Source organism: Ixodes scapularis, unplaced genomic scaffold (genome assembly GCF_016920785.2).
Source record: "Ixodes scapularis isolate PalLabHiFi unplaced genomic scaffold, ASM1692078v2 PGA_scaffold7__128_contigs__length_106722199, whole genome shotgun sequence".
Classification (NCBI taxonomy): domain Eukaryota; kingdom Metazoa; phylum Arthropoda; class Arachnida; order Ixodida; family Ixodidae; genus Ixodes; species Ixodes scapularis.
Window position 1 is genome coordinate 20,774,793 of NW_024609882.1, and position 23,953 is coordinate 20,798,745.

Below are 23,953 nucleotides of genomic sequence, written 5' to 3' on the forward strand. Positions count from 1 at the left end.
TTGCACAATACGAACTGCTCAAAAGTGGGGAAGGTGATGGTGATCATATGTGAATAGTATCTGCAAATGATGTTTCTTGTTTTTTGTTGTTTTTTGCCTTCCTTGCACAGATTGTTTTAACTGAAAAAGAGCAAAGGCATATATGTCACCGCATATTTCCCTTTTGTATTTATTGCAATAAACAATCACATCCAAAATACAGCTTTCTGGCATTGCTTTATTGCAGGGTATAATTACACTTTTTGCCAAAATGAATGTGCCATATATAAAAAAGTAAATTTAGCCCTGTTCTTATTTGCATAGCAGGCTGGAAAATTTTTCTGCCCTGTTTCGCTATCTAGAGCTGCTCGTCAATACTAGATTCATATGAAGTGTTCACATTTCATTTAAAATTGAAGTGTTTTACTTTTTTTTTTTTTTCTTATTCTATGCGAAGTCAAAAGTAATGTGTTGCCAGTTGAGGCTTGTAGGCATTGGGTCAAGGGAAAAAAAAAGAAGGGGAGAGGGTGGTGCACTAATCTCTTTTAAATCTCTATTTCACATCGTGCACCATCAGACAGACGTAAACTTAAAAAGAAGTAAAAAAAAAATGTGAGTGATCAGGTTATCGGTGCACTTGGGACTGCCACGGCAGGTGGTTCGAACCCCAACAGCTTATCTTATCACTTTACCTTTTGTCTGAAACCTTCAGGCAAAATCTCCGAATTTACCGCGTGTTCTTATCAGGAATATGGTCTCGATAACATATCACCTGTATCAAAAAAGCTGTGCCTGACGGAATACGACCAGTCGCCCTTCCATAGGCGTCGTAGGATGTTCGAGCATCTTATCACCTCTCGGCAGCCACTGAGATTGTGACATTAGGGGAGTCGTAGAACAAAGCGGGAACATCATATCATCATACGTTTGACTGCCCTGCGTTCGGTGGCCGAGTGGGCTAGCGCGCACGAGCTCGGAGCACGTGGAGCGAAAGCTCGCGCTGCAGAACCCAGGGATCCTTAAAGCCCCTTCATGTTTCAAATGTAGCGCACGGTGCGTCGATGCATGAGGCACATGGAACGTGCAGCCCCTGGGAAGATTATGGCGGCACAGCGCAGCACTCAGCTGGGTTTAACGCCATGAATTTCCCATAAGTGGCGCGTGGCACGTGTCTCGAGCATTTGCACAACAATGAATGGCGCCACTTTTCCCAGGCTAGAGGGGCTTCAGGGATCTTGGGTTAAATCCCCACCCCTGCCCGTTTCGATCTGGATGAGCATCGCACCGGCGTGCGGTCGTATCACTACTGCGTGGTGCACGTTAAACACCCCAGGCTAGCGGCTGTACTGCACCGGCTAAATTTCTCAGCTACAGCTGCATGACAATTCGCCCGTTGAAGCAGACGAAGTTCTAGGCTGGTCGTGGTTCAGACACTCACACGCCCCAATCTTTTTATTATTTTTTTTCTGGACGAAGCTACGCGTTTGCGCCAAACGTTGTACCGTTGTATACACCTTCGCCTTCGATTTCAGTCCTTGTTTTTTGTGCCTTGCTAAAAGTTTCCTCAAAGTGCGCTACGAAACCAGAACCGAAAGTAACTTGAAGGAGAAAGGTGTGTGGGCGCGCTCTGCCGGGGCTTCGTGTATTGAGATAAGCTAGATGGGCAAATGGTTCCTCGGCATTGTTTTCGAGTACTGTGCGAGCGACCTGGTTATCTCGATTCCCCCGTGACCGACGCAAAAATCGATAAAGAAGCTGCTCTTGGAGCGCTCCGAGTCTGGACCGCGAGTTGTTGGTCGCTTTTCGCTACGCCAGCTACGCACGCGCCCGGCTCTTTCTCTCTCGCTCTTCAAAAAAGACCGAAAAAGACTCCGTCTCTCCATCCAATGCTGCACTCACTCACCAGTTGATAGGGGGACTGCTGCCGGCGGTAGGTCTTCTCCGTATGGATCACGTTTAACTGTTTAATTGGCATTATTAGCGTAGCCGGCTCGTGCTCGGAGGACTCTGTTCACAGAACGCCTACCGGACGGGAAAAAGAAGGATGGCTTTACTCGACAAAGAAGACGGAACGAACGAGTCCCTGCTCTCTCGGAAACGCCGATCTTTCAAAAGTGAGTTGAAGAACCTTATTTTGCGGCCCTTGTTAATTCGTTTCGCGCTGACGTTCGACGCGGAAAGTACGCTGTTGTCGTTAGGGGTGTTCGGTTTCCAAGGAGCGTCGCGATGAGTTGCTCTTAGTTCTTGCGGACGTACAAAATATCGACTCATCTGTCCGCAATGACAGTCCGTAACATATTGTTGCGAAATGCGGGCTTTGCTGCAGTTGCTTTTTTTTTTTTATTTCTCTCTCTTCTTTGATTTATTTTTTAACTGCGCGTATGTTGAAAGTCGAGTACTAATAACCTTATCGCAATAATCGCTCTGCTGTTGTGTGTTTACGTCGGCTTTATAGATATATATAAAATACTATATATCGAACAGCTGTCATACATCCGCGCAAAGACAGCAAAGCGCGCGCTTCGGTATATTTGATGTAGCTGCAGGTGTTTCATCCTGTAACGCTTCGAATATCGGAGAAATCTAGCATTCTAGAAAATCGTAACTCTCGGTAACACAAATTTGTCATCCTTTTTTTTTTTTTGCCGTTGCGCATATCTTGCTGAAAATCAAGGTTGTTACTCAGTACGAGCAATATATGCTTTCATTTTAACTAGTATTTTTTAAAATTAATTTAATAATATTACCAGTAAGATGGCCAAATGGGAACTGCTTCACAACCTTTTTTTTTCTCCAAAGAATGAGTGCTCGCGCTAGAAAGGCACACCTCAAAGAAATAAGGAGTGCGAACTAGCTCGTGCTTACAGCTTTGGCTGCAGTCTCAGCTTAAAGGTGAACTGATTATAGTACATAAAAAACGTGCACTAACATTATTTTTTCCCCCGCTTACTGCAGGTCTTTACGATGCAGTTCAAACTCGTCATGTTCTGGCGCTCATGGGATTCCTCGGATTTGTGAACGTCTACGCCTTACGCGTGAACCTAAGCGTGGCACTCGTGGCCATGGTCAATCACACCGCCATCTCAACAAACCACACTCCCACGTATGCCCAAGAGTGTCGCCCGGACGGCTTCAACGAGACCACCGAGAAGCTGCAAGTAAGCACTCGCACCTGCTCTAAGGGCAGGAGCTGGAAATGTCAGCGTGACAATAGCCCTGGAAAGGTCTGCCGACTCAGCCTTGTAAAGTTCTGTCATCTGGCTCGCCAGTCAGACAACGAACTGGTGAACGGCTTATAGCCGCAGCATTTCACACTGTGGTCTTCCATTCTCGCGAAGCTCTTTGCTCGCCATCCTTGGTGGTTTTTCGCTCTCCACTCACCCTTTCTCCAACAATCGCTCTACCTAAATAGAATGAGTGGAGGGCTTTAGGGGAGGGGCTTGTCCTTCTTTTCCTAACCTGCAACAGACCATAGCTAAGCTTCGTCCAGGACACCTTGTAGATACTATATGCACAGCAAAAAGCAAGGATATACAGTAGGCTCGCAATAGTTCTAGCTCAGATTTTTCATACTTCTGGTTAATTCAAACAAATTTCAAAATTTTTGTTGTCTTGCTATGTTTTTAATGTATTCAAAAGCCGCTTGATTCGAACGGCGTTTTCGTGTAATCCATACTTTTTGTTCGCGCAGCCCCGTTGAGTGCGCTTTTTTTCAAGCACCAGTGCACTGCAGAGAAGCAACACCCGTGGCGCTTGCTTCCACGGGTGTTGCTTCTTTGCAGTGCTTGGTGAGAAGCGTGCACTCAACGGGGTTCAAGCAGGGCTAGCTATGTAATCGGACACCACAAGGGAATTTCCATAGATCTACGTCACAGCGTACGCACACGTTGCTATGAAAACTGCCGCGGCGGTGCCCGTTTTCATTGCTCATGTGTCCCCTGTTTAATAGTTCACATTAGACAACTTCTTGGTCTGATGAACAAACTTAATTTTGTTTTCAGTTGTTGTGTGCTGTCTAAACAATCCACAATAAACAACATTTTTGAGGGATAAATAAACTTATGTCACACATTTCACAAATGTTTCATGTGTGGCACACCTGCTTAGGATCAGTAGGCCTACATAAAAAATATCATCACGTATCTGCTTTATTTGTGTAGCCATTCATATGGCAAGTCATAATTTTATCTTGCATCATATCTAGATGAATTTCTGATAATTCAAACTTCTGAAAATTCAAACTTGGGATAATTTAAACAAAATTTGTGGCTTCATGGAGTTTGAACTAATGAGTCTACTGTACCATGTTTTGCAGACTATAGTCCACGCCCAGTGTATATAGACCCTTTTCATGGCAAATGCCACCAGGCAATGCTCCAGACCTTGACATCCCAGAGAACTTCCGGTTCATAAAAATAATGAACAAAAATGTCAATGAAACATTTAACCCTCAGTTCTCCAGATGAATGCCAAAAGAACTAAGTGTGACATCTCTTCAAATTTTTCGATTATCCTTTTAAACCAACTTGTCTCCTCCAAGACGTTATATTGTACAGCCGAAGGCCCTTAATAAATTTCCAACCTTGTTGTCCGTGTTGCACTTATTCTTTCTAGCACTGGTGTCATAAGCAAAGCTAGATGGGCTTGCGTCCCAAGCGACGGGAAGTTGCTTGGGAGGCAGGCGGCGGTTCATGTTTGAACAGTAAAAGAGTCTATTGTCTGTAGAGACGAAGTTTGACTGAAAAAAAAAAGAAGCAGAATGCGCACTTGGTGCACATTCCGCATTTAGACATTCTCAAAAAACAGCACTCATAGAAAAATGATTGCTTTATTAGCACACGAAGAAGCTCGCATCGTCCCAAAGTCGTCATTTACATAATCTGTCATTCACAAAATTCGTCGCAACTCGTAACAAACAAAAAAGAAAAATCCTCGTATAGCTTGCAGCTGTAGGTTGTGAGTACCACGTAAAAAGTTTTACTTTTGAACTTGTAGTCTGCATACTATAGTCCAAAAAATATGATACATGCAGTTGGAGAATCCAGAGAATGATGTGAATCCATTAAGACACAACATCTGTTTATTTCGATGCTGCCATGTTTCGCTTTCTGCTGAATTCACCCTTTTCTCGAATTCTCGGTTTGTGTGTTTTTCAGTATGAGTCTTCATTGGCGTAGCACGAGCGAGCGCGAACGTTTCTCGAGTGACGACGTTAGCCTCTATCTGGTTCTATTGAGCCCGGGTGGCCCAAATTGAGCTTTTGAAACCTTGCTTTGGTGCTTGTCCGGGCTTATCTTTCGCACCCCAATCGGTCTCCCTTCCCGTTCCACTGGTGCCTTTACCTTCCTCTTACTAAGAAATACTCAAACCGAGCCTCTGACAGGCGGCTCCGATTCTTCGGAAAGAGGTGGATTTGTAACGAAGGTATCAGACGTGCGAGGCACACCTCGAAGAAGAAAAAAAAAATCTGTCTTTAAGTGTGTTGCATCTTGCAGTTCTCACCGTATTTTGGTCTTCTTTTTCTCCAGGACGGTACATTCATCTGGAACGAGTACCAGCAGGGAATCGCCCTGGGAGCATTCTTCTATGGCTACGTGCTCACCCAAATCCCGGGTGGGCGCCTGGCGGAGCGCATTGGTGCCAAGTGGCTCTACGGAGTTGGGGTCTTGATTACTGCGCTGCTTACGCTGCTGACTCCCGTGGCTGCCATGTGGAGCTTCTACGCCTTCGTGGCGCTCCGAGTCATGATGGGGCTGGGAGAGGTGAGCACTTGCCACTCTCAACAATCGCGTAAAAGTGCTGCGCTGCAAGCAGATTGCTCGTACGATTCTTGCCTGTATCGTCCAATGTCTTCTAAGCTATCCTCCGATGGCTTAGACAACCGTTGCAGCCGTCAAAACTGAGATTGCCTCTCCAACATACCGAGTAGCCTGAGCCTAGGTAACCTGATTGCTCACCATCTTTCTCTATTTTTTCAATGGCAATGAAATTTTGTCTTTTGGGATATGTGCAGTTTAATCGGAAAAGTTCTTGAATAGGTTCAGAGAAATCCTGGAAAGACAAGGGAACTTAGACGCGAACTTTCTGGCAACATTCCTTTAATATGCATCTTTACAACCTACCGTGATATATCGAACAAGGGCGCATGCAAACATTAGAGGAATCACGAAAACCGGGATGGGCACTTCTTAGGTCCAAGGGCAGAAAAGCAGGAGGGACACATGGCAAGGTAGGCCCTTGTTTGACCCGACGGAACGGTATAGGAGCAGTGTCGGGGTTTGGCGGAGCCCCCAAGTTTTAAAGCAGTCACACCAGCACTCTCGCATCAAGCTTCGTCTTCTCAAAGCAGCAGCTGATGCAAAGGGGCACCCCGTTTAATGTCATTGGGCTCAGAAGTTTGCCAGGGTAGGCGCTCAATATATCCTTTGCCTGTGTTTCAAGGGTGGGGGGTGGGTGCCTTTTGTGACATGGGTTCTTATTGTGGCATGGGCACATGCTCGGTACCTTACGGTGCCAATGTTCCAGGGCGTGACCTTCCCGGCGATGCACGCCATGATAGCTCGGTGGCTTCCGAAGGACGAGCGAAGCTTCCTGTCGACAGTCATCTACTCGGGAGGTCAGATAGGCACCGTCATCGCCATGCCCATCTCGGGCATCCTCTGCGACTCCACTTTCCTTGGCGGCTGGCCCGCCGCCTTCTATGTTTTCGGTGGGTGCTCCAGGCAGCCTCATAGGCCTAACTTCTGCGAGGGAGAACATTGGTTCGGCTTCCTCCTCTCTCTGTCTTGGAGGGTCGTGAAAGCTGTGAAGGAGATCTGTCTTGGCTCACAGGGGAGAGGGGATATATTATTCTCTTGATTGCATGACTCTAGGCATCCGGAAGCTAGCTTAAACTGCAAAGCTTGTGCGAGGCAAAACATAATTTTAGCTTCCTCCTCCTGTCTTTGTGGACGGTGAAACAAAAGAAGGAAATTTAAGGCTATGAGGAGAGATATGTCTTGGCTCAGTGGAGAGGCAGATGTATTTATTTCTTAGTCATACAACAAAATATCCACAGATAAGGCCGAACAGATAGCTCATAAGAGAGGAAGAAGCTTTCATTAATGCAACTTGTGATGCAACATCATTGTCACAGTGCATATCCCACACTCTTTTTGTTTTCGTTGTTCATCCTGTAATAAATCCCAGCTGTCCGTGATGCAAACTGAGGATGGTCCCCGACATTGTGCAATCATTATTTGCAGGACTCATTGGCATAGTGTGGTTTGTGTTCTGGGCCCTCCTGGTGTACAATAGCCCCCAGGAGCACCCCAGGATCAGCGATGAGGAGCGCATCTACATCGAGACCAACCAGGGGGAGGAACAGGCCAGGGAGGTGGGTTTGTCTTGTATGCACTGCACAATTCAGTTATAAACTCTGATTTCTCTCAACACTTGTCTAAATCGTTTGCATTCATAGACTTCTTCCATGACCTAAAGGAAGTAGGCGACACCAAGTGTCCAAAATATGAGGCTGTCTAGCGAGGGCAGCACCAGTGACCTCTGCCATAACTTTACTTGCAGTGTGCAACGATTAAGGCATGAAGCTGCAGAACAAGGGACAGCGAACGCGTACCCATGTTCAGTGATGTTGCAATCTATCATCTGGCATGCTATTCTTGTGCTTGGCTCATGTACGTTTTCATTGGACTAAATTGGAGAACTCAAGATACACATTGTCTCAGAGTTCATCCCGAGTCTGGCTTACTATCGTGTGATTGGTACTGCTCATGAGTGAAAACCTAGAAGCATGTGAGAAAGTTAGTGAATGCTTCATTTGTTTGCATGGTGCTTACCGGGTTTCTTTTAGGTTTCTGTGTCTCGCTGACTACACAATTGTGCACGTTCAAAATTAGCTTCACGCATGGATATCTTTTTGTTCCTTTGATGCAGATAAATACTGTTCCACTGTCTCCTCACTTGTAAAGGTGTTGCTGCTGCATTTACGCCGCAATACAAAAGAAACTATGGGAGTCGCTGTTGAAAAGACTAAAGTCGATCGGCGGTACCATGTTACTCCCGGCCACTCTCTATCTTCCCTACAGCTGTCCAACTGTTTAGAAGCAACCAGATCAAGGCAGGAAAAAAACGCTGCACGGATGAATTCATTGTTAAAACTAAAGCTCGGGCTAGCTGGTAGAACATGATTTCGGACTATCAGAATGGCACTTACAAAAGTCGACCTCGAAAGTGGCATTGCGTGTGTACTGGTTTCTTCTGTGATCATCTTTTGTATGCGCTGTTCTCGTCGTTCAAAAGGATGTATCCGGCTCGCCGAGGCTGGTTTTCTTAATGCTCTTGCTTGTGCAGAAACTGCCGATTCCCTGGCGAGCGGTGCTGACCTCCCTGCCCTTCTGGGCGCTCATGCTGACCCATTTCGGTCAGAACTGGGGCTTCTACACTCTGCTCACTGAACTACCCAGCTACCTCAAGAACATCCTCCACTTTGACATTAAGCAGGTCTGTGCAATGCCACGCATCACACCTGTGCACTGTGCAGTGCCCCCCCCCTTCCTGCTTTACAGTACAGTGTGTAAAGGCAAATTTACACTGTAGCATTGGACTATGTTCTGAGGAGGCCTACATTCAAATATGACCTCAAGACACCGGGCTGATCATTGGTTGCCATGTTAACTCATGATCATATCTTGATGTAAACCCCCGCAATGTAGTTGGACGTAGTCAAGCTCTACCGTGTGAACAGGCCTTTAACCTTCATAGTGTGTTAGAATTAGATATGTCGCCTCCCAATGGCAGAGGACTGTTCCATTGTACAGCGTGTGATGCAGTTTACTATGCCATTCATATTTCTTTCCACTCGTTTTCAGTTGTAACTGAAAGGCTGTCATCAAAAAGTGAATAGTGCCTGCCCAGGGAACTAAGTGTGGTCTTTGTAACTGTATTGAGTGAATAATGCACGAAAAGCCCCAATGTCATGTTTGTACTGTGTCTCACAGTGTGCCCATCTACTACCTCTAACCAAAATTCTTATGTGTAGACACAACTACTCCTGGCGCCCTGTGTTTTATGAAAAGGGCGACTGTGCGGCGTGTCCCGAAGTACTAACCGCCGAGGACGTCTCGTCGCATTTCCTAGAACGGCTACGTCTCGGCGCTCCCTTACCTGCTGGGCACTGTGACGAGTTGGAGCGCCGGTATCCTCGCCGACCACATTCGCCGAAGGGACCTCTTCTCGACCAGCATCATACGCAAGTTCTTCAACTCCGTCTGTGAGTTCGAGATCTGTAGCCGCTGACAGGATGAGGGTGGCAGGGCACCTCCTTCAGATGCCCGACCTTCAGCATGCGCTTGTTGCCCCCTGTTGCGTTTTGGATGCACGTGCACGCTTGAAGCCCACAAGGCGCTGAAGCGTTCTTGAAAGTGGGAAGCTCACACTGGAGGCGGTACCACTGAAAGAACCCCCTGCCATTCTAATCCCATCAACGACTATAGCATCTTCTATTTCCCTGTGAAACACTGAATTTATTTTGAAATTAGGAACTATGATCACTGAGTCGGGTTTCGTTTGTGTCCTTTTGGTCTTCTGGGGATTCCAAAAGTATTGTTTATTCTTTCTCTCTCTCATTCTCTGTCTCACCTGTCAAGAATAGTGAAAAGTTAATTTCGGGGTTCTCGTTTAACAAGAGTATGCAGAAAGCAAATTTTTTGTAGTTAAAACATTTTATAGTGCAGCTCTTGGGCGTCTGTTTCCGGGTTTTGGTACGTCAGCGTCACTACGCTAAATTAAGCGGAAAAATGGGTGTCACGTTACCTCGACATGAATTCAATTCCCCGCTAAATTTAGCAGGGAAGCTGACATCACATGACTTGGTGTCACGTCACCTATGAACAAATCCAGTTCCTCCGCTAGATCTAGCGGGAAAATTGATGTCACGTGATCTCAACAGCAACTCAGTTCCCGGTTAAACCTAGCGGGGAAAATGATGTCACATGACTTCAACAGCAATTCGATTCCCCGCTAAGTTTGATGGGGAATTGAATTGCCGTTGATTTCATGTGGCGTCAATTTTTCTGTTAAATTTAGCGGGGAAACTATGGGAGGAGGAGAGGGTATTAGGAGGAGGAAGGGAAGGTAAGGAGGAGGAGGAGGAGGAGGAGGAGGAGGATGGGAAAAGGAGGAGGGGTACGGGGAAGGAGAAGTGGCATACCCTCTCTTTCTCCTCCTCCTCAAGAGCTGCACTCTAATTTTGCGTTACGGAGATTTGTAAACGTCATTCACTCTCTTAGAACTCGGCTCTTAGGTGCACGTTTCCGCATTTCGCGGTGTCGACGACACCAACGGGGCATAACTGCCCCGTTAAATTTAGCGGGAAATTGAACTGGTGTTGAGGTTACTTGACATCAAGTTTTCCGCTAAATCTGGCGGAGAAACTGTTTTTGTTCATGGGTAACATGACACAAAGTCATGCGACATAATTTTCCCTGCTAAATTTAGCGGGGGAAATTTCCCAGCTAAATTTAACGGAAAAGTATCTGCGCTAAATTTAGCAGATAAAATTTTCCCGCTAAATTTAGCGAAAAATTTCTCCTCTAAATTTGGCGGAAAATTTTCCCGCTAAGTTTAACGGGAAATTTTCCCTGCTAGGTTTAGCGGGTTGAGGAGGAGGGGAGTTACGGAGGGGCATGCCCTCCCCCCCCCTTCTCCTCAAGAACTGCGCTCTAATTTTGCATTACAGAGATTTGTAAATGTCTTCATTTTTTAGTTAAGTAGAGTTATGTTCAAATGGTAGACTTTGAGCTTGGAGCGAATTGTGGGTTTGGCTGAATATTTTCGAATCGAGTATCGAATTGTTTCTCCGAGACTTTCAAGACCGTGACCGGCTGAACTCGTGGAGTTTGTTCCCGACCTTCCACTTCTAAGCTCAGTCATTTTAATATAACTATATTTATGTGCTGTGTCGTGTAAACAGCAAATTTGTACCAGCTATCCTAAATAAAGAGATTTATAAATATGCTTGCTATATAAAAATATTATTTCTTCAATTTCAAAATTAACAAAAAATGGACATTCGCATGAATGTCCATTGGACATTCATGCGAAAGCATGAATATCCAATGGAATGTCGCGGAGTGATCCGTGGAGTTTTGTGGCGCGAGTAATGTTTTCGAGCTGTGGCAGAAGCACCGGCGAAGATGTGGATGCTGGAGGCGACGGCATGTTGGTCAGCGGCGAGACGAGCAGAAGCCTCTGAGCGCACGCCAACGTGTCCGTTTTAACCGGCGCGGGGACCGTAGTGGCATGGGGTTGCGGCGGTTAGTTTTACCGGCGCGCTGGTGGCACGGACACACAGCGCCATCTAGCGGCGGTCGTTGAATCTGACGCGCGCAGCGGCCAATGGGAGCCTCTTCGCTGCGCGCCAGCCAATGGGACCTTTGGGATTAAGAAAACTAGGTGCCGTTTTCGCACTTCAAACTGATGACGTCGGCTTGCTCCATGAGACAGTTAATGCTTTTGCTTTAAAAAGAAAATAAGCACAAATGATGGTCGCGGGTTGTCAGCATGTCGCTGCCTAACACATGCTGTGGCATAATCGCAGCGGGTTAGCCCAGTTGAGTGTGCTTCTTACTGAGCGCCTGTGCACTGCAGGGAAGCAATACCCACGGAGCCTGCGGGCATTGCTTCTCCGCAGTGCACAGGCGCTGCGGTCAGCACTTAGAGAAATATGAATATCGCAGTTCATCTCACAGTGAATATCGAATAACATATTATTCGAAACAACAATTCGAAAATTCGAATATATGCACAACACTTCAATCAACCCATTTTATCTCTTTTCTAGTGGCTGTCGTAGTCACCAACTTTACCCCAAAACTAAAAAAACCAAAGCCCAGATTTTCTTTTTTTTTTTAAATTCTGGATTAGCTACAAAAAAAAAAAAAAAACGCCCTGTATTTTTTGTGTGGGTGTGTCTAAGATGTGAAAGAGATTGCAAGAGACTTGATGAGTTCTTTCATGGAGGACCAGTCACCAATGAGTTAATCCCTTCCATGCTTTTTCTGTGCTAGCGTTTTTCGGGACGGCTGTCTGCCTGTTTGCGGTGACCTTTGTGGGCTGCAACTACATCCTCAGTGTGGCCTTCCTCACGGTGGGGATGGGCCTGAACGCCTTCGCCTTCTCCGGGTACATGGTCACCCACGTCGACATGTCTCCGGACTTCGCAGGTGGGGACATTTCCTTCACGGGTCGCCCAGTCAGTACTCCATTTTTTATATCACAATATCTTCCAAATGCTTCGCAAAGGTCGCATCACCCTAGTAAAGTTTGAGAATTCAGCTTTAGTGCTGGTGCTTTCAGTTTCTCCTTTTTTTACCTAGAGTTGTAGAATAATATCAACTATCCAGTAATATGGTTTCAGTGCTTTTGAAGTACTTTTCTTTTTTTAGTTCCCATTAAACAAGCGGGATTAACGCTTTCTTTCCCTGATGTTTGAGTTAATCAGTGCTTGTATATTCGTGCTTATTTATGGGCACCTTTTGCATATCTGTATACATATTGTATACCGTATCTTCCAAACTACAAGTCACACTTCCATATACACTGAGCTGTTTTTCAGAAACTTTTGTATGTAAGTCGCACCTCTTTGCATGGCTCACGTGATGAGTTTTTATGTTTTATGCATATTGGTATTGCGAAATCGGAATTTCGCACAATTGACTAGATCACACGTACCGTTGGACGCGCAATTTTGTTGTTTCGACTCGCGAGGAATGCCCATATAGCACGGTGCTGTCTGGCATGGGCAATAGAGTGTTCGCAGCAAAAGAACATAAAACGCGCAAAATGAGAAAGTAGTCTGCTTTATTTGAGCGTGCACATGCCGAGCGAACGAAAGTTTAACGTGCCAGACACTCGTGAACCAAGCTTTGGATCACTAGGCCTAGCCTAGGCCAAGTCGTGGAGACGACGTGAGCGTCGATGTGCAGGCAGATAGATAAATCTCTACACTACTTTAGGTACCGCTAAACGATCCCGCAATCCTTCCCTTTACATGTAGCAACATGGCTGGAGCATGGCAGATAAAAAATGCTCATCAAACAAAAACTAAGAAAGACGCAAGAAACTTTTCTGCAATGTGTGTATACCAGCCCACCTACCTTTCAGTGTTACTTGACTGAAGCAAAAGAATACAGAACACTGGCTGAATTAGGCAACGTCAATCACATGCTGTAAAGGTTTTATTCTTGCGGTTCTGCCTATCCACATTAGGGAGTTTTATCGAGTAATTTTTACACGAATGGTTTGTCCTCGAGCGCATCGCCAATGCCACTGCGCATGCGCACGCGAGTCCTTGGGGGCTTTGGAACGCTCTTCTCGTTGGTTTCTCCCACTCCAGCCGCTGGAATCGTAACCGCAGAGCAGCCAACACTGTTAGGAGTCGGGTAAAAAAAGATGGCAGTCAGTTCGGTGACTGACTCCACCGACCCAGCCTAGCGTTAGGCTTAGGACAGCGGGAAGCGATTGCCATCATGTTACTCTGCTTCATTTGAGAGGTTAAACCAAATCATTTCGAGGACTGCTCGCAATGGTAAGCAATCATGAATGCTGTAAACTATGCTGCCATGGGGACCGCAAGCAGACGAAATGATTTGGTTCGACGGCTCACAACATGAACGGCCATTCAAGTTCAAGATGACTGAGACACACCATCAACCTTTGCGGTCGTTTGGACACTTTTTACTCTACCTAGCTTCGCAGGTCTTGAAATTTCCACCAGTAAATGTTACTTCGGCCATCTTGTTTAGATCAGTCGCACGAAGGAAACGCGAGCTGCCACGGATACGCACGCTGCAAAACGTTTCACATGTTTGCTAGAAGATGGCTCTGCCGGTCAAATGCAATCGTCATCATTGTTTACTCGGTTGCGCCATTAGTAACTATTCCATCAATTGTTTTATTTAGAAAGCACTAACTACTCACTTTTGCTAAGACCATGCCAGACTAACTTTTATAACAAAGTTGTTTATTTTTTTTTTATTTTTTACTGAACCAATATTGTATGTCCACCTCCTCTGTAATGCCCGTGGGCCCTGAGGGTATTGAAATAAATAAATAAATAAATAATGCCCTCTATACTCGGCATCAACCATTTTGTGCTACGTTGTCAAAGCTAGCCTAGCTTCCACAGTGCTCCAACTCTGTCAAAGCTAGTTGTGCGAGCACATGCAAATGAGGTGCAAAAGACAAAGCCACATGCTCCCGCAGCAGGGACTGCTGCACAGTGGAAGCTATGCTAGCTTTGACAATGTAGCACAAAAAAGTTGACGCGGTGTATAGGTGCTGCGGGCTAAATTAAATTAAGAAATAAGTAGGTTGAATCGTTGGGAGTTTCATCCCTCTTGTGGGATATGTCCCTCCCCCATAATAGTGTGAAGATGGCTGCTCCCCTCCTTCCCCAACCAGTGCAAAGTGGGAAAGGGAAATAGTCGGCAGGATGGCCATGTCCAAGTGGCGTTCGCAGCCCTGCCCAATTACACTCTAAGTGCTCATTTGAAAAACGGTGGATGCTTTTTTTAATTAGTGCCTTTGTCATATTTTATTGAATTTGTCACAGAAGATGAGCCAGAAAAATGGGAAAGTATCTGCAAAAATTTTTCTTGGAAAACAATCGTGAAATATGCGCGGTAGATTCGTGCCTATGTTTTATGCAAACAGGTGTCTTAAGGCCCGTTCACACACTTGCGACCTCTACGAACAGAGTGCCTTGGAACCTCCTAATATATCTTACTACGAGAGGACACACTGGTGCCATCTATTGGGTGCAGTGTAAACATAGCGGTCCGGCAGATTTTCTATTTCTCTCGCACGTTATCCTTTCATTGTTGGCTCGAGAAACTTTTTCCATCGTTATAAACGAGCCTTTCTCATAGGTATTACGCACACTTGACCTCGGAAATCCCGCAAAACCTTTACTCTTGTGAAATACAGTTCTAGGGTCACCACTTAGATGGCACCAGTGTGCTAGTGTTTTCTCTCATCCTGAGAAATTTTAAGAGGCTTCAACAGGTTTCAACAGGTTTCGTCTCTCTCGGTCGTACTTGGCTGCAAGTGTGTGAACAGGCCTTAATTAAGACTGCACTTCAGAATCTAAAAAATTAAGAGAAAGTGATTACTGCACATTTGAGTGGGAATCGAGATTCCCAAAAAAGTTATCCTAGAGCCCCTTATCCAGCAATAAGCTTGTGCAAAAATTCGTTTTTTGTTGTTGGTTTTTCTTTTCTTTTGTGGCAGGTACTTTGATGGGAATGACCAATGCTTTTGCCAACTTGGCGGGATTCCTGGCTCCCCTGGCTGTGGGAAGCTTGACCAACAACAACGTAAGACGGCACCAGGGCTTCATTTCAAAGTCTCACTAACGGCTTATTCAACACATCTCCTTGATTGGGTTTGCAATTACCATATAGCATGAAACTTTTTATACATCTGCACGGAATGCTGCTGTTTAAGAGATTAAATCAGATATGACATAATTATAAAGAGTTTTTGTAAATGCAGACAAAAAACGGAAATTATTGAAGAAAGAGTATTAAAACCAAATAGTTAATACTGTGAACAACTTAGAAATATGAAAAAGGGAGAGGCAACAAAAAACATTATGTGCCCAAGATATTCAATGAGTTACCCAAAGAAATCGTCATGATAAAATCTCCGAAAACTCTCAAAATGTCGCTGAAAAATTGGACAGTCAAAAACTAACAGGGGAAAAGTAAGAAGAAAAGAAAACATACTAGGGAAAAAGTTATTTTTGTACAAACTCTCTAAATTGTATTTCTTAGCACACCAAAGACAGTATCAACATAAACCAATATGGTTTCACCAAACCGTCAGTATGTGCAGCTAGGTGTTGGCACCACTCGTTTCTGCACTTTTGTCGCTGCAAATAGTGCAACAATATGAAATAATATGAAAATAATGTGGTTGTTTCTTGTATTTTTGTTTAACATCCAATTTGTGTTTTGCGTAAGTTTACCTCATTTTCCCCCGTACCGCCACTGCCGTGTCCGACACACAAGCCTTACTGGCTTATGTGGGAATGAAGTTGTAAAATGGGAAGAAGAAAAAGCAATAGTCGCATTGTATTGTACATGAGACCAGCTTCTTCGGTGTGAGACATTTATGGAAGCACAAATTGAGACCTTGCATCACTAAGGGTGGTTCACACACTTGCGTTTGAGTGTGAGTTGCAGAGGTGTTCCAGGTGGCCGTGGAATAACCCCCGATATTTGTGTAAGGTGTCTAAAGATTTTATATTATTTCCAAGATGAGTGTTCAAACTATATACCTATCATGATTGGTTGCTTACAAGACTGACGGAATTAACTTAAGCCTGTGACGAAAGAAGGACGCGTAAATAATCAGGAAATATATAAGACTGGTAGGGTTCCGGGGTTACCCATAACATGGCGGTAGCGTCTTCTCTCGTCCTAAATGGTGATAAGTGATGGCAATGCACTCAGTCACTCCTAGACTCTAATATGTGAACCGACCTTCACTGACGCACACTTCACCCGCAGGAGACCATCACCCAGTGGAGCATAGTGTTCTACATCGCCTCAGGGACGTACATCATCACGGGCGCCATCTTCGTGCTGTTCGGATCGGCGGAGCTTCAACCCTGGGGTCTGTATGCACAGACGCGCGGCACAAACTTCGCGGGAGCGCTCGGAACTCTCGGAGCGGACCCCTCCGGAACCGTGCCTTATCAGGCGACTGACGACGGCACTCCTGAAAGTCCCAAGTCCGACGATGCATTCCCCACGGAAGCATATTGATTGGCCTGCACTTTGATCGGCCGACACTTCGGTCTGCAACATTAGCTCTTGCCGACGTCTAATCGCAGCTAGGTGGCGCGCGGCGTGCCCAACAGTTTTGATCATGGCGTGTCAAAGGATGACAGTCCGGTATCTGGCCACCCTGCTCTGCTTTACCAGGTTTACAGGGTGCAGTCTGTGTTCCTGAGTGCTATTCTGGTATGTGTATGAGCTGAAACCTTGCGCCACGTGTGATTTGTTATGTCAGCTAAATATCGCTCACCCCTAACAGGGGCTGTGACAGGTGTGGGGCACAATATCACATGTAATATATTCTACAAGTACACATAAAATATGCGATAGAAGGCAAAAAAAAAAAACAAGGCTCGAGGTATACCTAAGCACTTATGAGTTGTGAATGCGAAAGCATGCGTGCCGTTCTTCCGCTCCCGTGCTTCGTTTGCGGCGTATTTGCGTCGACCGTGCGAACGCTGTCCCAGCTCTCCTCGCAGCTCTGACCTTGAACGCTTCGTGTTACAGGCGCGCTCGCGGCATGGACGCGCAGCGTCATGGGGCGGCGGGCGTTGAAACTGACATGCGCAGCGGTCGGTGGGAGCCTCGTCGACACGCGCCAGCCAATGGGACTGAAGACAAAATTCATCAGCTTTACTCCGCTCCTTTGGGATTGGGGAAACTAGGTGTTGTTGTCTAGGCTTTTCGCGTGGTTTCATAGCTGGGAGTATATCACACGTCTTCACTTGGAGAAAGGATTTGAGGTGCCATTTGGCGCGCTTCAGACTGATGACGTCGGTTCGCTCCATGAGACAGTAAATGCTTTCGCATTAATAACCAGAACAATACCACCCATTAGGCCTTTTTTTGCTGAAAAATTGTACGGATTATGGGTATACCTTTTACAGGATCAGAATATTGAGACGTAACTGACCGTGAAGACTATAGTCTTCACTAATTGTAACCGGCCAATAAGACAACTTTATTTGGATCGCTTGTGCACCACTCAAACTTTTCACCTCCAGGTTTTCGAAGTAGGAAACTTGAAGTTACGAAGTGATTGTACCTACTCAGGGTTCTCCCTAGGAATTCTTTAGGGGTGGACATAACCACCGTGCGGCGGGGTAGTTTGCTATGCGGCTTGATCTTGCTCGCTGACAGAACGCAGTTTGCGTGGGCTCTCTAACTTTGTAGCCCTGTGAATGGCGCCATGCCGCAGCGGTAAAACCAAAACCAAATTGCCTTGGAAAAAACAAAAAAAAGGGGTGGGAAGGAAATGCAGGAGCGAGCGAAGGGGCGAAGATAAAACAAGCCACAGTGCGAGCAAGCATTGAGCAGTCAAAGAAAAGTCCTCACGGCTTTCTGCTTTCCGCCACTCACCACCTGCGGAGAGAACTGCCGTGCGGTGCACTTTCCTCGCGTCTGTTTATTTTATTTTGTGTTTCTCTTTGACTGAGCACTCACCCTCCACACTGCCGGTGGCGCTTTGCGGCTCTACTCATTTGTTTGAAAGAGTGGCGACACTTGCGATAACAGGCGATAGGGTGGCGGCGTGCAGGCCTGCTGAGTACAGCGGTCTGGAGCCATATGGTGCAGGCAAAATCGCATCGTCATCCTGTGGCATAATCGAGCGGTGGGCGGTCAGTCTGAGCAATGGCCGGTCAGTGGAAGTGGTGGGGAGCAAAGCCACTGCCGCCCACCCTGTACCTACTATACATTGAATGTTACGATGCATGGAAACAGAGTGGTACCAGTAGCTAGCTTGTTAATTTTTCCCTGTCTCACTATATTCAGGCGATACTTCGTAGGTACATCCATGGACAATCGTTGTCGTGCATAGATGTGCCGCCATTTTCTTTCAAGAGCTGCATCTGGCATGTGTTTCGCGTATTGTTCACACTCGGGCCGCTTGTTTGTTTGCATCGCTGGGCAGAGTTCTGGAAAGAAGCGATCAGTTTAGAGAATTAATTTTGGCATGCAAGGTGGACGTTTTCCTTCACCCGCTCCTGCTTCGTAAAGTTTGCACTGGAATAGCACTCGGAAGCATAGTGAGCCATGGTTGAAGTGGAAAAAAGAATGTTCTATATTATTTATTTATTTTTTTGCTAGTATTTCCATTCCAACGAGATTAAACATTGCAAAGCAGGGTGTATGATAACGCTGTGAATCGGGACGGTTACCGTAACATACCAAACATCTGCCCATTCCACAATAAGCGCCCATCCCTCAATTTTGTAACATTAAAAAAAGGAAGCAAAGGACTTATCTTTACATGCTGTTGACCCAGTTTTATGTGATTTGCTGCAAATTTGTAAAAGGCGCTTGTTCAGGATTTTATGGTAGATTGAATTAATGGTACTTTGTTTTCACTCACGTTGGGAGCTACGAATTTCTGTCAAAGGTGTGGTGGTGCCCCTCATTTTCAGGTTTGTCGCCATACATCATGGAATGCAACGCGCATTATCAATGCAATCGCAGCAAAACTGCCATAGCATCTTCTTCGCTATACTTTTAAGCGCAGCGTATCGTCACCATTGCAGCTGCTGTTTTAACGGAGCTTTTTTTTCTCAGCCACTTTCTTAGTGCACTAGGTTTCCATTTTTGTATGCCAAGGCAAGAAACAATGGCATTCATTTGTGGGAACATGACTATCAATACTTCAAGCCAGGCACGTAGCCAGGGAGGGGGCCAATGGGGCCCGGCCCCCCCCCCCCCCCCCTGAAATTTTCTATTTTGCTGGGACCTCCTCCTCCCTCTCCCCCTCATACAGCATTTTGTCATGGGCGGGCCCCCCCGAAACAAAATCCTGGCTACGTGCCTGCTTCAGGCCAACTGCTAACAACTCCAAAAATTTAAAAGGACAGTACTTACAATTTAGTGTGTATAAAGTTGGATGCTAGCTTCCAAAGATGTTGAGTGTTTCTGATAAAATCTAGTTTTGCCCTAGAAAGGAAAAAGAAGTATCTCGGAATTCTTTTTGGGGCAAGAAAATGTCTTGAAAGACTACTCGCACAATTTATTTTTCCTAAGCTGTTTAGTACTCCGTGCTTACAAGCAAAACTATATTGCAGCCATTTTTAACGGATGTGCTAATACCCGTAACTATTCTTTTTTAACAACATTATTACAATGGTTTTAGATGTCTCCTTTGGGTCAGTGCGCAATATTTATTCTCAGGCCAAAGATCTGCTCTTACAAAGAACATTAAATCTGCAAATAAAATCTTAGTTGTAGAAAACATATTGTGCCACATGTAAGCGAAGACGAATGTGCTAGTTATTTATTTCTCCTCAAGCGTTCGGTAATCAGCTTTGGTTGGTGTTCATCTTTTTAATTAACCATTGCTGAATTTGACCAGTTTTAAGAATGCATTGTGAGGATGTCTTGAATTTCTAGTTAGTCATCAAAAGCCTGGTAGTGGTCAAAACTTAGAAATCTGTGTACACCTGAATTTTTTTTTTTTTTTTTGTATACACCTATTTTAGATTTGTGATTTTGTATGTACAAATGACTAAGGCAATCATGTTAGAAACCTTGCAGTTGATCTGCAAAACTTGTGCTGCTTAAGCTTCGTTACCTCGTGAAAGGTTGTCTCTTACTAGCACCTGCAGAAAACCTCAAAGGTATACAACCACTTAAAAATGCACATTGTGTTGCAGGGAAAAGCGGGACAAGTTTGCATTTTCTCGTAACTTTTCTCCAGCGTTCACTCTTTTAAAGGGATACTGCAATGAAATTCCGGCACTTATTTTTTGGTCTATATGTGTTGAAAGGAGCAGCATCACATCGGACACACCAATATCTTGTTAAAAAAGATACAAAAAGGAATTTTAAAACCAATTAAAACGATTAGCAGAGAGCACCTGGTGGATGTCGCTAGCGCCTTGTTGTAATGCCCGTCTAGGAACCTAGACACGTAGTGATTATAACTGTCTCGCCTCTGGCCACCACGAGAGAAAAGGGGAGGGCGGAACTCCTCTCTCCCCAATAATCTCTTTTGTGTGTCCCAGAAGTCGCTATAGTCCCCCTACAAGATTACAGAAGTAACTGTTTATTTAACGGTCAACAATGTGGGGTTGAGCGCCACAGAGACGCAACCCTGATAACACGGGCGCAATGGTGTAACAGTGGCGCCATCTAGGTAGTGTGGCGAGAAATACTTAAATGAAAAAATTTAAATACTACATACCCGTCACTCGAAATTCGTACAGAAGCAGCCGCTTTGGTGGCTGGAACGACTACAACATCCTCTAGACTTCAACCTGACCACAGTTTCGCTCGTCCCGAGACAAACTACTTCACGATTGCGGGGGATGTCACGTGCTCTCCGCTGGCTGCTCTCCAAGCGCTCGCAAGCGTGGTCCGTTTATAATGAAAAATACGGCCACCAGGCTCAAAATATAAACGTGCGGTTGTCATTTACGGATATTGTGGATCATATTCAACCTATTTTTGGACACGACAGGTATATTTCAAAATTTGTTGAAGTATCCCTTTAAAGTGGAAGAAGTGGACGACTTTGTGGGAAAAGCCTGTTCTGCTTTTCTGAACCTGCAACAGAGTATAGCTCCTGCTTTTGTTTTATAATGTAATTCGTTTTGTTTCTTATTTATTTTGTAGGTGCTATAAATATCTAGGACAATACCCAATGTGAGAGCGTAACAATCAAGAATACTGCACGCGACACTCCCGATTGTAGAGTTTCTTTGTTCTCATTTGTTTCTTCTTCATGAGGACAGAAGCTTTCAAAGTGCTTTTGCTTCACATTGGGCTGTTTATGTTGATTTGTTTTATTCAGTAGGCAACAGGGGCTCTGGAACCAGGGGGTTAGTGGGGGCAGGCGCCCCCACAGATTCTAAACTAGTGGGGGCATGCCCCCATGCTTGAAGCTGTTCCGACAACACTCCCCCCCCCCCCCTCTCTTCTCCCCTCCCAACACCCATGAGGCTGTTGCATGTTGAAGCTGCATTTCGTAGGGGACGAGACGCCACAGGCTAATCTGACGCGAAAGAAAAGCCATATGCGGGAAGTGCCAACACCAGGTTATACCGCGTTGGAGCCTCCGCTGCGCTGTGACTACCGCGTCGCCCCCACACATCAGATATACTTCCGGAGCCCCTGGTAGGAGATATCAAACATATGTTACTTATGCCGTGCAATAGATAGGTTTCATCTCGGCGGTAGTACTTCTTTGTACAAGGCTATGTGTGAAACATGTTTGGTTAGAATGAACAAAGAACAGCACTCTAAAGTAATTCAGAACTGAAAAAAAAAAAAAAATGTTCCAGAGCAAAGTTTTAAATAAACATGTACAGCACCTTACACTATTTTTTACAATTGTTGGCTACTATTTTTTTTGTGTGCGTTAATACAAAAAATAGATATACTAATATATAATGGAACATATTGACCACTTCACGTGAAGTTGTGCATAAATGTTGTGTTACTTGTGTACATATGCAAAGTGCGCTAGATAATCTGATGTCGTGCAAGTGAGCTCTATGATTGTTATGGTTAGTGTTTTACTGTTATACTGTTATGCCTGAACTTGTAAGGTATGCATATGATTGAATATTTTGAGATGAATCCAATTCCAAATTGAAAACCCTGTGACTCCATAGTCCTGACGACGAAAAATTGATCAATACTCAATTTATGTTTAGGGTTTCAAACTTTTTGTGCTTTCTTTTTTTTTTGCCATGAGCCAGTATTTATTGCCTGTTGACAATGAAACCATGACTTTCTGACTTCTTTCGGCCAATGTGTGTTTTTTGTTTTTTGTTTTTATTTTGTGTAATACGCGGCTTTTGAGAGAACTGTGGTAATTAAATAAATTAAATTCCTCGGCATTTGTTTTTGCAAACTTGCGAGACGTTTAGCTTGAGTGATAAACACTCTCTTAAGCTGCGTGCTGCTAAAGTCGCATAATTGACACGTGCGCTTCGCAGTAACCTTCTTTGGAGCCACTACATCTGCACTTCATTCTTCAACTCTTTTGCGGGCGCCGCCATTTCGGTGCCAAGTGCGACTGCCTGGACTCTAGATATGATGTCACGTAGACTGTTTCGAGCATGCCTGGAGTACGATCGGTACTTGTTTGTAGGTTTAAAAAGATTGTGCTTCTTTTTGTTTTCTTTTTTTTAATAATTGTACACAATCCAACCAGTTCCACCAGGAGCAGACGAACTCAAGTTCGTCTGCTCCTCGTGCAGGGGTTGCAGTGACGTCAGAACGCCGAGCCCGGATTGGCTCCGATTGGAAGGATAGTGGGTGGTAGCTGGCTTCATGCACGTCAACTACCCTTCCACTCGGAGAAAATCATAACTCGGCGTTCTGACGTCACCACAACCCCCGCCATTTTTGTCAACTGGGCTGTGGGGCGCCTCCTGAGCGTGCGGCATGGGCGTACTAATCGGGGGGGGGGGCAAGGGGGGCGCTTGCCCCCCCCCCCCCCCCCCACACAGTTCTCAGAATGTGCGTGTGTGTGTGTGTGGGGGGGGGGGGGGGGACAAGGCATGTGTTTTGCCCCCTGAAACAGCCGTCACTGAGAAGGGCAAACACTGGCCGTCAACTTAATGACATATAAGAGATTCGTTTTCTTTCCGCCCGAGAACCGCCGATCGAGAGCTGGCCAGTTTGAGTCGCGCTCACTTTCTTCTCTGTGGTCACGAAAGATAATCAAAGTCGGGGGTTATCGAAGGCACTCAGTCAATACTAAAAATAAACAAAAAAAAAAAATATCATACCCATTTTTTGTGGCTTCTAGAAAACTGCAAATACGTTAATTAAAAAAAAAGTTGCACAGCCACGTGACTTTTGGTAGGCGTCCAGTTTAGTTTCGGTTTGGAACAGTTGCGTTTTGACTAGCAAAATATTGATTGGATAGTCTTCTGACACCATAATAAATCGCCTGGCAAAAAAAAAAAAAAAAATGGGTGGGGTGAGAATTGAGTGCGTTACCCGTTGTATCTCCGACTAATTGTCGGTAATTCGTTATTAAAAAAAAAGATATACATTTCAAATTACATTTTGAGAAAAGTACCATGTTTTTCGGACTGTAGGCTGCGGGCTCTATGTTTAAAGGCTGAAATTTTACGCGGTGCGGTTTATGTACACTAGATTAGGTTAGTAGACCGTGTTTCCCCCTCCGCTAC

The 23,953-nt window shown here is 45.2% G+C and overlaps 1 protein-coding gene across 1 annotated transcript; it reads left to right on the plus strand.

Annotated features, from left to right (window-relative positions):
• The first annotated feature begins 1,445 nt into the window (after window positions 1-1,445).
• LOC8028347 (putative inorganic phosphate cotransporter) lies at window positions 1,446-22,868 on the plus strand. The gene is made up of 10 exons (XM_029973551.4): window positions 1,446-2,093; window positions 2,935-3,137; window positions 5,508-5,741; window positions 6,505-6,688; window positions 7,224-7,354; window positions 8,329-8,478; window positions 9,115-9,247; window positions 12,045-12,200; window positions 15,268-15,353; window positions 16,551-22,868. The coding sequence occupies exons 1-10, from the start codon at window positions 2,024-2,026 to the stop codon at window positions 16,806-16,808; spliced, it is 1,605 nt and encodes a 534-aa protein (XP_029829411.2). The 5' UTR covers window positions 1,446-2,023; the 3' UTR covers window positions 16,809-22,868.
• Window positions 22,869-23,953: the final 1,085 nt, after the last annotated feature.